Here is a 15,984-nt window from a genome sequence, read left to right as displayed (position 1 = left end):
TTCTTTCTTTCTTTCTTTCTTTCTTTCTTTCTTTCTTTCTTTCTTTCTTTCTTTCTTTCTTTCTTTCTTTCGTATTTGCAGCTTTTACAACTGGCAGCCACTAGATGTCACCCCTGCATGGCCTTATAAAGTTCTCTGCTCTGTTACTTAGCCTTTTTAAAGAAAACAAAACAAAACACTTTTGCAGTTATGGTGCAATCCTATGCAGTGGCGTAGCAAGGTCAGGTGGTACCCGGTGTGGAAAATTTCTTGTCACCCTCCCATTGAAATTATTAAAAGAAGGGAGAATAAGATACAGATCCTATGTCATTGTTTATTCTCAGCCAAGTGAAAGTTCTGCTATGTTCAGTCACGGGGCTTACTCCTGGGAAAGTGTAATAGGATTACAGCCTTAAATTCCCTTCTGGGGTGGGGCACTTCCAGGCTGTTGCTATTCAATCACATATTGGAAATTTCTGGTTGTGCAATTTTAAGATTTTGTACAAGTGAATTTGTTATGACAGCCCCATCTTCCCACTCTAACCTCATGGTCAGACTTCCACACACATAGGTACGGAAGGATCTGTCAGTTTATGCCCTCACAGTTTCTCCTTCTAGTCTTTAATCTACATTTTGCATCCAAAAAAGGAAATCCTTTTGGAAATCCACCAGCATTTTTGTGTGACTTTCTCCTAACAAACACACGTTATATGTGGTTTTGACGAATGCACCAAATTTTTTGGAAGCAATGCCCCCAATAGAATGTGCTTCTGTGTGATAATTTCGCCAACGTATTCACTTTTGTTCACACTTTCATCTAAGGTGTGCATTTTTGGAAACATGGTTTGGTTAGAAAATTGCATTGCAAAATTCAGAAATGCGCAGATTTCAAAGGATGGCTGTGCTCCCGGTTTGCATGTTGTTTCGGAAAGTGCAAAAGGTTCAAAGATAATCCCTCCTCTTCAGGGAGGGGGGAATTTGCAGGCGGGACCCGCTCTACGCGCTGAGCAGGGGGGGCGTGTCCAGCCCCCTGCTCCACCTACCAATGCTGCCGCGTTCAGGGACTTGGCTGGCCAATAGGGCCAGGCCTGTGGGCGGGCTTACCTGTTTTAAAAGAACGCGGCAGCCTCCAGATCTCCCCTTTTCACGCTGCTCCTCATCGGATCTCCCACCCACCCGCCCTTTAGGTCTTCCCTTAGTAGGATGTTCGCTTTGACCTTGCTATGGACTGCGGTTGGTCGCCTTTGGTTGCCCAAAGGGTCCTGGTAGGAGTTTTTTATCCAATTGGCTAATTGGCACCGGCCTCTTGGTTTTTTCGCCTACCTCGTAGCAATTCATCACAACTTCTTCGGTATTTGGTGGTAGGCATTGGAATATGGAGTTGTCTGGTGTGTTCGAGGACTGGTTGTGGCCACCATCCAACCCTCCTCTTATAGGGGTATCCCCTTAAGGGATCCGGCGGTCGTGGATCCCGTCCTGCGCCCTGCGGGTGGCTAGGGCCATGGCACGACCCCGGTGGCACCAGGGGGAGCTTTCAGTTGTATTTGCATCAACAGGCTCCTTCCTTGGGGTGTTAACCTGATATGAACGCCCTCCCCCCCGCAGAGCGGGGTGGAGTCACGCTTGGTAGCGAGTCCAATGCCTAAGCCAATACCTCTCACTTGCTTTAACCAATAAAGTTGTGGCCTTATTCTACCCATTAACCCTTATACCATGTGTCACTGTGTCTTTATTTCCTGCGGGGGGGGGCGGGTCCTCGAACCGCAATCACCTTTTAAGTGCAAACTGAAGTCTTTCCCCAGCCCCTAACCACCACTACCCATTTTGGGTGAATGTCAAGGGAAGGAGAGGGCTTTGGATCCAAGCATTCCCAAACCACCACCACCCCCAATCTGTACCTGGTGCACAAACACCTTTTGCCCTCTCTGCTGTCAGAGCACCTGTGGCCCCAGAGAGCATCATCTGATGAACTTTCCCCCATCACCACATCTGAGGAGAAGCTGCCTAGGCATACAGTAGAACCTCTACTTACAACCGCCTCCACTCGCGGACGTTCAAAGTTGCGACCACGGCAAACCTGAAAGTAATTCGCGCATGCACAGAAGCATGCAATTGCCGCCCATGCCTGTGCACATCGGCGCCTCTCCCAGTGACCCGTTTCACCATAAGGACGGGCCTCCGGAACGGATTGTGGTCGTGAATAGAGGTTCCACTGTACTAAAGAGGAGGAGGTCCAAGGGGTGTTGATACAATGGGCTAAAGATTTTGGATATAATATTCAGTTAGAATCCTGGGAAAGGTCGTGGAAGGAAGGTATTAATTTTACTGCATGCATGCAGTGCACTTAAAGAAAATGTTACGAAAATGATGTACAGAAGGTATTTAACAGCAGCTAAATTGGCTAAAATGTACAAGACAAGAAGCAATGAGTGCTGGAAATGTAAAGAAAGGGAAGGGATCTCCTACCACATGTGGTGGACTTGTAAAGAGGTAAAGGCTTTCTGGGAAATGGTATGTTGTTATTGTTGTTGTTGTTTAGTCGTTTAGTCGTGTCCGACTCTTCGTGACCCCATGGACCAGAGCACGCCAGGCACTCCTGTCTTGCACTGCCTCCCGCAGTTTGGTCAAACTCATGTTCGTAGCTTCGAGAACACTGTCCAACCATCTCGTCCTCTGTCGTCCCCTTCTCCTAGTGCCCTCAATCTTTCCCAACATCAGGGTCTTTTCCAAGGATTCTTCTCTTCTCATGAGGTGGCCAAAGTATTGGAGCCTCAGCTTCACAATCTGTCCTTCCAGTGAGCACTCAGGGCTGATTTCCTTAAGAATTGATAGGTTTGATCTTCTTGCAGTCCATGGGACTCTCAAGAGTCTCCTCCAGCACCATAATTCAAAAGCATCAATTCTTCGGCGATCAGCCTTCTTTATGGTCCAGCTCTCACTTCCATACATCACTACTGGGAAAACCATAGCTTTAACTATACGGACCTTTGTCGGCAAGGTGATGTATCTGCTTTTTAAGATGCTGTCTAGGTTTGTCATTGCTTTTCTCCCAAGAAGCAGGCGTCTTTTAATTTCGTGACTGCTGTCACCATCTGCAGTGATCAAGGAGCCCAAGAAAGTAAAATCTCTCACTGCCTCCATTTCTTCCCCTTCTATTTGCCAGGAGGTGATGGGACCAGTGGCCATGATCTTGGTTTTTTTGATGTTGAGCTTCAGACCATATTTTGCGCTCTCCTCTTTCACCCTCATTAAAAGGTTCTTTAATTCCTCCTCGCTTTCTGCCATCAAGGTTGTGTCATCTGCATATCTGAGGTTGTTGATATTTCTTCCAGCAATCTTAATTCCAGCTTGGGATTCATCTAGTCCAGCCTTTCGCATGATGAATTCTGCATATAAGTTAAATAAGCAGGGAGACAATATACAACCTTGTCGTACTCCTTTCCCAATTTTGAACCAATCAGTTGTTCCATATCCAGTTCTAACTGTAGCTTCTTGTCCCACATAGAGATTTCTCAGGAGACAGATGAGGTGATCAGGCACTCCCATTTCTTTAAGAACTTGCCATAGTTATACTTGTCAGGTAGTTATTTATCTCTTTGACATCTGATGGGAGGGCGTTCCACAGGGTGGGTGCCACTACCAAGAAGGCCCCCTGAAAGATTATTGTAAGCAATTAACATCACTAGCAGGGTTGTCTGAAGACTTGTACTGAGAAATTTTCTATCTTTCTATCTTTATTTAAATTTTTTGAGCCATTTTGTAATGAGTGTAATTAAAATTGGATAATTTATAAAACGCTATGATAGAAAGGTTAATTTTGAAAACCATGAGGTGGGAGGGAAGGAAGTTGACAGGAGCCAGGGTGGTAAAGTGGATAATGATGATGTGAATTTATAATATTAAATGGAACATAAATAAAAATATTACACACACACACACACACACACACACACACACACACACACAAAACACACACACACACACACATACATACATACGCAGGTGGCGCTGTGGGTTAAACCACAGAGCCTAGGGCTTGCCGATCAGAAGGTTGGCGGTTCGAATCCCCGTGACGGGGTGAGCTCCCGTTGTTCAATCCCAGCTCCTGCCAACCTAGCAGTTCGAAAGCACGTCAAAGTGCAAGTAGATAAATAGGTACCGCTCCAGCGGGAAGGTAAATGGCGTTTCTGTGCGCTGCTCTGGTTTGTCAGAAGTGGCTTTGTCATGCTGGCCACATGACCTGGAAGCTGTACCACAGGGCTACACAGGTTTGTTTTATTCTGGTTTTCCTAGTCATGGGTAGGAGGAAAGAGTAACACTGGAAGTTTTCTTGAGTCACCCTCTTGGTTTCTGGGTGTTCTGCAGCCCACATGCTTTTGAGAAAATCTGCTCGATCGAATGCCCAGGTTCTTATGGAACCAGAATCTCTTGGCAACACAGCACATTCTGGTGGCTTCCAGAATACCTGTTTATTGAGCGCTCTTCCTGGTTAAATTTGCGGGGGTGATTAAATTAATTACCTGGCCATTTGTAAAGCAGACTTAATTAAATTAAAAATTAAATTAAAATTAAAAACAATTAAAAACAGATAAAACAGATTATAGTCACGGGAATTGCTTGAGCCCTGGAAATAAACATCTCCCAGGTGTCAAAGGGCAGGGCAAAGAGGTACACTTTCAGCTCCTGAATGCCATTTAATGAGCATTTGCTGTTACTGTATATCAGGGGTCAGCAAACTTTTTCAGCAGGGGGCCGGTCCACTGTCCCTCAGACCTTGTGGCGGGCCGGATTATATTTTTTTTGGGGGGGGGAAATGAACAAATTCCTATGCCCCACAAATAACTCAGAGATGCATTTTAAATAAAAGGACACATTCTACTCATGTAAAAACACTAGGCAGGCCCCACAAATAACCCAGAGATGCATTTCAAATAAAAGAACACATTCTACTCATGTAAAAACATGCTGATTCCTGGACCATCTGCGGGCCAGGTTTAGAAGGTGATTGGGCCGCATCCGGCCCCCGGGCCTTAGTTTGGGGACCCTGCTGTATATGTTTGTGGGGAGGGGGTTGATTGCATGCATGGAGGCATGCGTGCATGGAGTTCTATCCTACCATGTCCTCCAAGGAGCTCAAAGCGGTGTACATGATTCTCCCCTTCCTTATCTAATTCCCACAACCCTATGAGGTAGGGTTGAGAGGCAATGACTGAGAAGCCCAAGGTCAGTCAGAGAGCTTTATGGTCAAAGGGAGAGTTGAATCTTGGTTTCCCTGATCCTAATTCAATGTCCTCCTAATCACCACACCACACAGGCTCCGTATAATATTGTGTCAAACACATGCTATCCCACTGATCCCAGCACACACACACACCCATTACTTTCCTTCTTGCAAAAAGACTGTGTTGGGGGGAAGTGAGTTTGCTGCGCAAGAACTCCAGATCTGCTTTATAGCTGCAGAACTTGAATTGGCCAGGCTGTGACTGAATCCAGCCCCCAATAGGGATGGTCTGAAAGCATCCTGTGCAACTTTTTACATACTCCTGTGAAATCACAGAATATGCAGAACCCTGGAAATCATTGACACTGTATATCCAAGCCTATGTCTACATTGTTAGGGACTCAAACCTTTTTTTAAAAAAATTGTTTTACAAATTGGTATGATGCCAGAGAAACTGAACGAACCACTTGCCGTTACACCATTCCTTAGTTTTCCCTTCGGCTCAATTTCCTCCTTCAAAGACACAAACAAAGTTAGAATACCAGCAACCTGACTCACTGTGGTCCAGGTTGAATTACTACTCACAGCATTCCCTACTTAATATGCTAATGACATTTGCTTCCACAAATGAACCAGGAAGTTGGAGGCTGGGACACAGATGCAAGGATATCCTACTTCGTACAAGTTTGTAGCTCCTTTTCCTTTTCTGCAAAATATTTTTAAGTTTTAAGTTTAATGGATCCGCTTGCTTGTTTTGCTTACTTTAATTCACCTGTGCAGCAGATGCATCGCAGTACCAACCTGGTTGAACTTCAATCTAAAGGAATGAGCTAACACTTTTTTGGGTGCCTCCAGGCTGCCACTTGCAGAAGTGATTCAAACACCTACCATAAATTTAAGTTTGCACAATTGAAGTGGTTTGAAGGGCTCTCTCAACCTGGCACAACAGATCTACCTTTTTCCAAAAAAAGGGGAAAGAAATTGACAAGGGAAGCGATGAGGAAATGCACTAAAAAGAGTAGGTTAGGCAAATGGTTAATGTGTAGATGTAAAAAACACCTTGCAAGGCAATCAAGATGAATGCAGGAAGACAGGTTGTGGCACTTTAAAGCGCAACCAATCCTAAACTCGTCCACTCAGAAGCAACTCCTATTAGATTCAGTGGGGCTTACTCCCAGGTAAATGATTATTTTTATATCATAAAATTCATACACCACTTGAGTGTAACAGCAGCAACCTTCAAAGCCATTTACAAAAAAAAAGGTATCACGATAAAATCATCAATAAGAAAAGTTAACAGCAATAACTAAAGGCTTTCAAAAAGTTAAAATAACAACAGATAAAGAACCAATTAAAATTCACATCAACTTTCTAAATGTCTGGGCTTGTCTAGGCAAAAAATGTTTTAAGCAGGTGCCAAAAAGGGCACAGTGAAGATTATGCCATTTAATGAGCATTTATCAATAGGCAGGGAGTTCCAAAGTGTAAATTAAATTAGGACTGCGGCCTTAATTGTGATGGATGGGAGCTGGGGAAATCAGGGCTGGAATTTTAAGACCTTGGCGTAGGCTAAAATTCTTTCATTCCTTCCTCTTCCACTCCCTGCTTTCTCCCACACATTCTTGGTTGTCTTGTCTGTTTGAAGGGTATTCTCTGCCTATTTCCGGAAAGAGAGAAACAGAGATTTAATTCTTTGTGCAAAGGGTGAGTCAGCAGCAGTAATGAAAATATTGATTAGACACATGCTTGATGACTCTCTTCTTGATGACTCTCTTCTTGAAACAATGGTAGGATTTGTTTCAAAGGGTTTTGGGAGGTTTCCTCATAGCAGCAGCAGCTTCAGGAACACCGATCCTTTAAAGTAGGCCAGATGGAGAGATATTAAGTGGCTCCAAGTCTGCTCATCAGCCACATGACTGAACAGAGATTAGAACCCAGCCCCTTTCTGCAGAACAACCCTTAAAATGTTACTTATCACATTAGCATAGCTGCCAAGTTCTCCCTTTTTTAAAGGGAAATTCCCTTATGCTGAATAGGCTTCCTCGTGAGAAAAGGGAAAACTTGGCAGCTATGCATTAGTATGTTGTAGCCATAGAAGAACCCTCTACACGCACGATGTGAAACAGCCCCGTTGAACTTCAGCACTTTTAGTTCCAGGTAAGTGGGTGCAGGACTGAAGGCAAAATTCTTGGACAGAATCTCCTTCTTTCGTTTCCTCCTTTGCCTTTTCGCCTTATTGGAGTGTAGCCTCCTCAGGGCAGAGACCTGCCTTGCAGTGCAGCTCTAAACAAGCTTACTCGGAAGGAATTCCCACCGAGCTCAGTGAGACTTGCTCCCATGTAGGTGGATCTAGGATCTGAATTTTCTTCCTATAGCTCAGTACACTTTTCAAAATAATTACGGTAATAGGGCATGATGCAGTCGTAATTTAAGTACTTTTTTAAAAACAACAACCACAGGTTTGATTGAGAAAGAATGGTTTGTGGTTAACTCCACTGAAACCTACAAAACTTCAAAACAGAGGCAGCTCACCTGTGGCCATCCAGGTGTTGCTGAACTACAGCTCCCATAATTCCTGGTCACCAGCCATATTTGTTGGGGTTAGGAGTGTGTAGAATGGAAGAGAGAGGCAGCCACTTCAGAAACAAGATTGGGAAGGTGGAAAAGAGACAGGAATTGTATTTTGGGGGGTGGGTGGATGGGAAGGTCTGATGGGGGGGGCAGAGGTTGGCGAGTGGAACTAGCAAATGCAGAGCCTCTCCATGTACTATATTGTCTGTTTACTTTTAATCTACACTTACAGACTTTAAAATGGTGTACTTAAAAGAAAAAAGAAAAAAGTTGAGACCTCTGTGGTGTAAGCAGGCAAGTAATAATGTCAATGCCCCGGCCAGGATTTTTATTTATCAAAAGATAAAATAAAATATGCATGCTGCTTAATTGCAAATAAAACTTTGAAGTGGTTTGCAAAGGCTGACAATCAACTTAGATTGATGTGTTTATTGCATTTCCACCCCACTTTTTCTCTAAGGAGCTCAAGTTAGAGTATGCTGTTCTCCTCATTCGACCCCCACAACAACCCTGTGAGGTAGGTTAGGCTTAAGAGGCAGTGACTGGCCCAAGATGACCCAGCGAGCTTCATGACTAAGCAAGGCGATTTGAACCCTGGTCTCTTCCAGGTCCTAGTCTGATACACTGCACCCTGCTGACTTACTCAGAGTAGACCTGCTGAAATTACTGGGCCTAAATCATTTAGCTGTGATTCCTGTGTTGCAGGGGGAGGGGGACTAGATGTCCTTTGGGGGGGTCTCCCTTCCAAGGGTGCTACAACCTACTTAACGCAATTAATTCCTGTGGGTCTACTGTGAGTAAAACACCCCAAAGAACATAAAACATGCATTGAAACGATCAAAGGTTTTTTTTAAAAAAAAAGGAATAAAATGTAAGTTATTAGCTAAAATAACCGATTAAAATAGAATAAACATGACGTGTGGGTGGGTTTCTTTGACAGGTGCCAAGGAGAGATGCAGCGACGCCCTCTGTCTAGCATCAATGGGCAGGGAGTTCCAAAGTGCAGGATCTGCCACTCTGCACTCTGCGCATCAGCCTGGGCAGAATAGAGGGATTAATAGCTCCCGGCAGCCATAATATATCCAGCTGAGCTGGCTTAGCCACTTTATCAAATATCAATAGTGCCTTTGGGGCGGAGGGAGCCTGTTGCTGAGGCCTCTTTTGGTGCTTTCGAGACTCCAGTTTCAAGGCGGAGCTCCTGGAAGACACCCAAGGATTTCTAAAGAACCTGCCTTTTCCTCCTGTGAGGGCAGAGCGGAAGGAGGTCATCCTTGTTCTCCTGGGGAAGTGAAGTTGCAGATCTGCTTCTACCACTGAAGGTAGGTAGAATCCAGACATGGGCTTCTCCACCCAGCTGAGCCTCCTGCTACCCAGCCAGGTCTGCATTTTGTGCCTAGCGCATGGTTAAAAACAATGACTTACCTCCAGGTAAGTCCGACTTGGAGTAGACCCACAGAAATTAATGGCACTAAGTAAGTGATGTATGTTGGCATCTGTCCGTCTCAGGAGACGATGGAGGAGCGCTCTGTTGTGGGTGACGTCAAACCGTCAGAGAGTTACAGCAACTGCTGCGGCTGTAAAGACCGATAAGGGAGAGAGATGTTTTGTTGCAGCTGGGGCAGATGAAGGTGCCCGGTTGTGTTGATGCAGATGGAATCGTAGAGCTGGAAGTGACCCCCATGTAGTCCGACCCCCAGCAATGCACGAACCGGAGATGCAATGAGGTTGAGGGAACGTTCTTTCACATGTGGTGGACTTGTAAAAGCATATTGGGAAATCATAATGAATTGGAAAAAAATGTTTAAAAGTAAAAAAAACCCAAAAAACCAGAGTCCTTTTTGCTAGGGATAATCCAGATGGAAATTTCCAGGTGTCAAAAAAGGTTATTTATGCCATAACTGTGGCCCGTGTTTTGTTAGGCCCCAAATGGAAAACTAGCGAGGTCCCAACTAAAGAAGAGCAGCAACTTAAGTTGACGGAATATGCGCAGCTTGCAGACTTAACATATAGAATAAGAGAACGAGAAGAACATACGTTTAGAGAAGGTTGGAAAACATTTATTGAATACATGATGGGAAATTGTGTACACTTGAAAACGGCAGCATTAACAGTGTTAATAAGTTCTGATGGATGTAATAATGGAATACTGATTGGTACAGTGGTACCTCTGGTTAAGAACTTAATTCATTCCAGAGGTCTGTTCTTAACCTGAAACTGTTCTTAACCTGAAGCACCACTTTAGCTAATGGCGCCTCCCGCTGCGATTTCTGTTCTGTTCTCATTCTGAAGCAAAGTTCTTAACCTGAGGTACTATTTATGGGTTAGCGGAGTCTGTAGCCTGAAGTGTTTGTAACACGAGGTACCACTGTATAGCTTTTGTAAGATATGCAGGGATTTATGATGTGCAAAATGAACCATGGAAAGAGAAGAAGGATGTTTAAATGAGTTTTTAAATGAGTATTTTAAATTCTAAAACTGTTTGTGTGGCAGTGCAATGCAGGAACCGCAGCTGAATGCAGGAACCACAGACCTTTAGAAGGTATATCAAGGCAGCCCTGTTTAGGGAAGCTTTTAATGTTTGATGGATTTCTGTATTTTACTATTTTGTTGGAAGCCACCCAGAGTGGCTGGGGGAACCCGGCCAGATGGGCGGCGTATAAATAATAAATTATTATTATAATATTATTATTATTATGAAGAAACCCCGACAGATAGTCATCTGTCTATATAAAAGGATGTCATATAGAGGAGGGAGAAAGGTTGTTTTCTGTTGCTCCAGAGAAGCGGACACGGAGCAATGGATTCAAACTACAAGAAAGAAGATTCTACCTAAACATTAGGTATCTTCCAGCTCTATGATTCTATGATTCCTCTGACCCATCACTCTTCTCCGGCAGGTGCACCACCGAGGAGCGAGATGGCTCTGCTCACCCACGTGCTGGCCTGCATTTTTGGGATTGGCTCCTGGATGTCCATCAACGGCGTGTGGGTCGAGCTCCCTGTGCTGGTGAACGTGCTCCCCGAGGGCTGGTTCCTGCCTTCCTATCTCATCATCATCATCCAGCTGGCCAACGTGGGTCCTCTCTTCATCACCCTCATGCACAAGTGGAAGCCGGGCTTGCTGAGCGAGGTCCTCATCATCCTCGTTGTGGTGTCCACCGGAGTCGTGGCCTGCTTCCTCCTAGCTTTCCTGTGGCAGTACACCACGGATATCGGTGGGGCTCAGCACAGCACGGCCTTCTTCGTCTTGACCTTCTGCATCTCGCTGGTGGACTGCACCTCCTCCGTCACCTTCCTGCCTTTCATGGCTCGCTTCCACCCTCGGTACATCACCTCCTACTTCATCGGGGAAGGTCTCAGCGGGCTGGTCCCTGCTCTCTTCGCTCTGGCGCAGGGAGCAGGGATCTCCAGCTGCGTCGAGGTGGCCATCACAAGCAACCACACGCACGGCAGCAACGCCACCTTGGGCAACGTGAGCATGGGCAACCCCGTCCCTTTCCGCCTAGAGACCCGCTACTCCCCCGCCAACTTCTCCAGCCTGGTCTTCTTCCTCATCCTGTCCGGCCTGATGTTCTCCTGCCTCGTGGCTTTCTTCTTCCTCAACCGCCTGCCCAGGGTGTGGGATCTTTCGGAGCAGAATCTCTGCGCCAGCGAGATCACCCTCCACTCCATCCGGAAGATCCCTGCGGATGGGGGGCTGAAAGAAGGGTTCACTAACTTCTCCGTGGAGGGAAAGGCAGAAGGTTCCTTCAAAGAAGACGAGGAAGGAGCTCCGGAGAAGGTCGCCTACTCTTGGCCCATGTTGGCCTTCATCTATGTCCTCATCACTTGGTGCAGCTCCCTGATGTATGGCGTCCTTCCCTCGGTGCAGAGCTACTCCTGCTTGCCCTACAGCAACTTAGCCTACCACCTCTCCACCACCCTGGGTGCCATGGCTGTCCCTCTTGCGTGCAGCATCTCTACGTTCCTGCCCAGCAGGTAGGTACCCACCCGCCTTGGCAAGAAGGCAGTTCTCCAAGCTCTGGGGTTGAATCTGCCTCACAAGTATGTCTTGCTTTTGCCGCCGCGCCCTTAAAGAAGGCTCAAGATGCAACTCGCAATGAGGAAAGGTTTCATTTGTTAGAATCATAGGAATTCCTTCCACTAGCACCTTAGATGGTTGATGGTCGAGATAGTTGGACAGTGTTCTCGAAGCTACAAACATGAGTTTGACCAAACTGCGGGAGGCAGTGGAAGACAGGAGTGCCTGGCGTGCTATGGTCCATGGGGTCACAAAGAGTCGGACACGACTAAACGACTAAACAACAACAGCACCTTAGAGACCAACTAAGTTTGTCATTGGTATGAGCTTTCGTGTATATCTTTCGTGGTATCTGAAGAAGTGTGCACACACACGAAAGCTCATACCAATGACAAACTTAGTTGGTCTCTAAGGTGTTACTGGAAGGAATTTTTTAATTTTGTTTCAACTACGTCAGACCAACACGGCTACCTATCTGTAAATAGAATCATAGGATTGTAGAGTTGGAACGGACTCCCCCCCCCCAGTCATCTAGTCCAGCTCCCTGCAATGCAAGAATCTCAACCAAAGCATCCATGACAGATGGCCATCCAATCTCCACTTAAAAACCTCTAGGGAAGGCGAGTCCACAACTTCCTGAAGGAGACTGTTCCCCTGTCAAACTGCTTTTACTGTTAGATAATTCTTACTGATGTTTAGTTGGAATCTCCTTTCTTGTAACTTGAAGCCATTGGTTTGGGTCCTACCCCCCGGAGCAGTAGAAAACAAGCTTTCTCCTTCTTCCATGGGACAGCCCTTGAGTTATTTGAAGATGGCTATCCCATCTCCTCCCCGTCTCCTCTTTTCCAGACTAAACATACCTAGCTCCTTCAACCGTTCTTCATACGGCTTGGTTTCCAGACCCTTGACCATCTTGGTCGTCCTCCTCTGTACACTTTCCAGCTTGTCAACATCCTTCTTAAACAGCGGTGCCCAGAGCTGGATACAGTATTCCAGAAGCGGTCTGACCAAGGCAGAATAGAGTGGTTTATATATTTAAATATCACGACAAGAACTCGGAGGATTTGCGTAACCAGATAACCAAACTGAACCAATCGGCCAGATCCAATTAGTCAAGCAGCAACATTTCCTGCCGAGAAAAGGAGCGTCTCCCTTCCTGTTCCTGGGCAAGCTCTCATCCTGCAACAAGGCAGGTTTATGGAAGTGGGGCCAGTTTGCCCGCATTAGGCACCAAGCTGAGGGGGAGCTGCAGGGGGCACTGCAACACTGATGAACAATAGAAGGTGAGAGGCCGGGGGGGGGGGGACGACCAATTTTTGTTGCCACACAGGCCCTACTGAAATTTTAAAGCCCAAAGTCCGCCACTGCTTAGCGTTAGCTTTTTTTTTTTTTTTACAGTCTAACAGTATATAAATGTTGTCAAAGAAATGAACACCCTGTAAGCAAATGTAGGTCAAAAAGAATTGCTGTTGTATAACCTCACTGCAAGGAAATCAGTGCCGGATAGAATCTAACCTCTGCTTTGAGATCAAAAAAGGATGGATGCAAATCAAGATGCTCAATAAATAGGCCATCTGAAGGAGCTCTGAATCTCCCCCACTCTCTGTTCGAGGCTTCATCCCAGGTGAAATCCTGACCCCAATTTGGCTCGAAATTAGCCACCTATTTGCCTTAATGCTCTCCTTTGCTCTCCCCCCCCAGGTCCCTCCCCTTCTTGAGTGTCCTGGCAGCTACCGGGTCGGCCTTTGGCGCCTACAACCTGGGCATGGCTGCTCTGAGCCCCTGCCCGCTCCTAAACCACTCGGAGTGGGGGGACGCTCTCATCGTAAGTAGCTTGCCCCCAAAGGCTCTGGTGTTCTCCGTTTTGCAAGAGGGGTGTTGCTCAGAGACATGGTGGGGTGTCCTGCAGGTTTGCAAACTTGCTAACCCATAATGGGTCTTGACAAGGACCCAAAGGCTGCAACGGTTGCTCACTGGCTGCGAGGGCCACATTCTGCCCCAGGCAGCCTTCCAGGGGCCACTGACCAGTGGTGGGTGTGGCCCGAGGTCAACAGGGGGCAGGGCACTGGGTGCGGATTTTGCAGGCTCCATTCTAGGCATATGAAAATTCAATTTTCTCCAGCCTCTGTTCAGGCGTTAGGCCAGTTCAAGGACAAATTCCAGCCAAGCAAAAGTGTTCAAAGAGGGCACAGGGTGAAACCAAAGGGGGTGTGGCCTACAGAGAGGGGTGTGGCCTGGGGAGAGTCCCAAAGGCCAGGTAGAAAGCCCTCCAGCTTCTCCCCTCCTGCCCTAAAAGAAGACGAGGCCGGTTCCTGGAGGAGGATAGGTCTATTGGTGGCTACTAGCCAAGACAAGTGGGACCTGAGACAAAGGGGAGTGATGCTCTTCAGGATTTTACCCACTCCAGTTCATCCCTCTTGCCATTTCCCATTCTCAACCCCCCTCCACAGTCCATCAGTTGCTCAGTATGTTGTGCAGGAAGCATGACCAGTCCTTATTGAGACTTTTTTGGGGGGTGGGGCTTGCCCCATACATGTTTTGTACTTCTGCAAACCTTGTGGGTTCCATGGGGCCTGCACATGCCTCCCTCTCTCATGTGGGTGGCACTGTTTTAGCTACATAAGTAACAGCACTCACTCACAGACCATTGGAAAGTGGAGCCTGCAACAAAATGTTGCAGCATGGAATGCTTCTACTCAGCCAGCCAGGCCCTTTTACGGGGCACTTCATCCTGTTCCAACCCCCCACCCCCACCCCATGCCCAGCCACTCCATCATCAGCATTCTATGCCCACTGAGCATGCTCAATTGTCATTTGGGTGCTTATTAGAGCGGTGCAGGTTCATCCAAACCACATTGGGGTTTGGAAAGATTTCCCTTCTCTGTATATTTGCCATTCCGCCAAGCCTGCTGATACTGCCCTCCTGAACTGAGATTGCCGTGAGCATGTAGGGTGATGGCAAGATGGAGCCTCCAGGTTTAAAAGCACTCTACCACCCTTTGCTGATTGGTGGGGAACAGGAAAGGCAATGTTTTCATTGCCCTTATCTCAAGTATCTGGCTAGCCACAGTGGGAAGCAGATTGCTGAACTAGGCTAATGTTTAGCGTGTTCCAATGCAGCTTCTGTGTGCTTAATGGAATAATGAAAGGGGAAGGTGATAATTTGTTGGCTTCAAACACAGCTGCTTCTGTGCCAACAGGTGATCTCCTGGGTGCTGTTCAACGGGACCCTCGCGTATGTCAAGGTGATGCTGGGAGTGATCCTTCGTGGCCACAGCCAGAGCGCCCTCGTGTGGTACGGAGCGATGGAGCAGCTGGGGGGTCTGCTTGGAGCCGTCATCATGTTCCCCTTGGTGAATGTCTACAGTGTCTTCAAATCGGCCGACTTCTGCAGCTTCCAGTGCCCGGCGTGACCTCAAGAGGAGGCAAGGGCTTGTCTCGGATCAATGCAGCAGTCGGGACGCTCGTCCTGTTTCCAAACTGAAGGAAGGAACCATGCGAATAAGTTCCCCTTCAGATCATGGCGAAGGAATGCAAGGGATCGTTGGGCAACGTCACCCTTGACTTTGTGTAACAGTGATGGACGATGAATTAACTTTGGACATGGCTCCACGCTCCTCCTCCTCCTCCTGCCATTTCTTAACCTTGGTGATGCCAAGAACCCTGCTGTTCAGAAGCTGGCCAGGGAGTTGTATAATGCCTTGTAAATAAATCAGTCGAGTTACCAACTCCTGTGTTGAGCCTGGATTCAGCACAGACGTTGCGACCAGTTGTTTAAGGTCCCTTTGGGCAGCTGTAAGCCGCAGCCCACACCAGTGAGCTTGGCAAGACTGGGGAGACAGCAGGGGAATCGTAGCATGCGCCAGCATGGATGGTGCTGCAATCCAAAGGATGATCCTTAATCCACACGGAAGAGGATTCCTACGTCACGTGCAAAGGGGGAAAGGAGCAGCCTCCACAACCAGGATGGAGCCCAGGAAGGGGTGGGCCCAACTGGTCAATTTCACTTCTCATCTCATTTTTCCAACCTGAAGTTCATTTCTGCACATTTCCACATCAGTTTGCAAAACCAAAAACCAAAATTCACATAAGAACGTGAGCCTGCTGGATCAGGCCCATGGCCCACCTAGTCCAGCATCCTGTTTTTCTTTGCAATTTTGCTTTATGTCTGCAGAGAGGTTTCCCCTAATAA

General features: G+C 46.9%; 1 protein-coding gene across 1 annotated transcript; it reads left to right on the top strand.

Annotated features, from left to right (window-relative positions):
• The first annotated feature begins 9,011 nt into the window (after positions 1 to 9,011).
• On the top strand, positions 9,012 to 15,726 carry SLC52A3 (solute carrier family 52 member 3). The gene is made up of 4 exons (XM_035122958.2): positions 9,012 to 9,090; positions 10,669 to 11,749; positions 13,494 to 13,617; positions 14,993 to 15,726. The coding sequence occupies exons 2-4, from the start codon at positions 10,689 to 10,691 to the stop codon at positions 15,203 to 15,205; spliced, it is 1,398 nt and encodes a 465-aa protein (XP_034978849.2). The 5' UTR covers positions 9,012 to 9,090; positions 10,669 to 10,688; the 3' UTR covers positions 15,206 to 15,726.
• The last annotated feature ends 258 nt before the right edge of the window (positions 15,727 to 15,984 follow it).

Source organism: Zootoca vivipara, chromosome 7 (genome assembly GCF_963506605.1).
Source record: "Zootoca vivipara chromosome 7, rZooViv1.1, whole genome shotgun sequence".
Lineage (NCBI taxonomy): Eukaryota > Metazoa > Chordata > Lepidosauria > Squamata > Lacertidae > Zootoca > Zootoca vivipara.
Note: the sequence above shows the minus strand (reverse complement) of the source record. Positions and strands in the feature narration are given on the sequence as shown.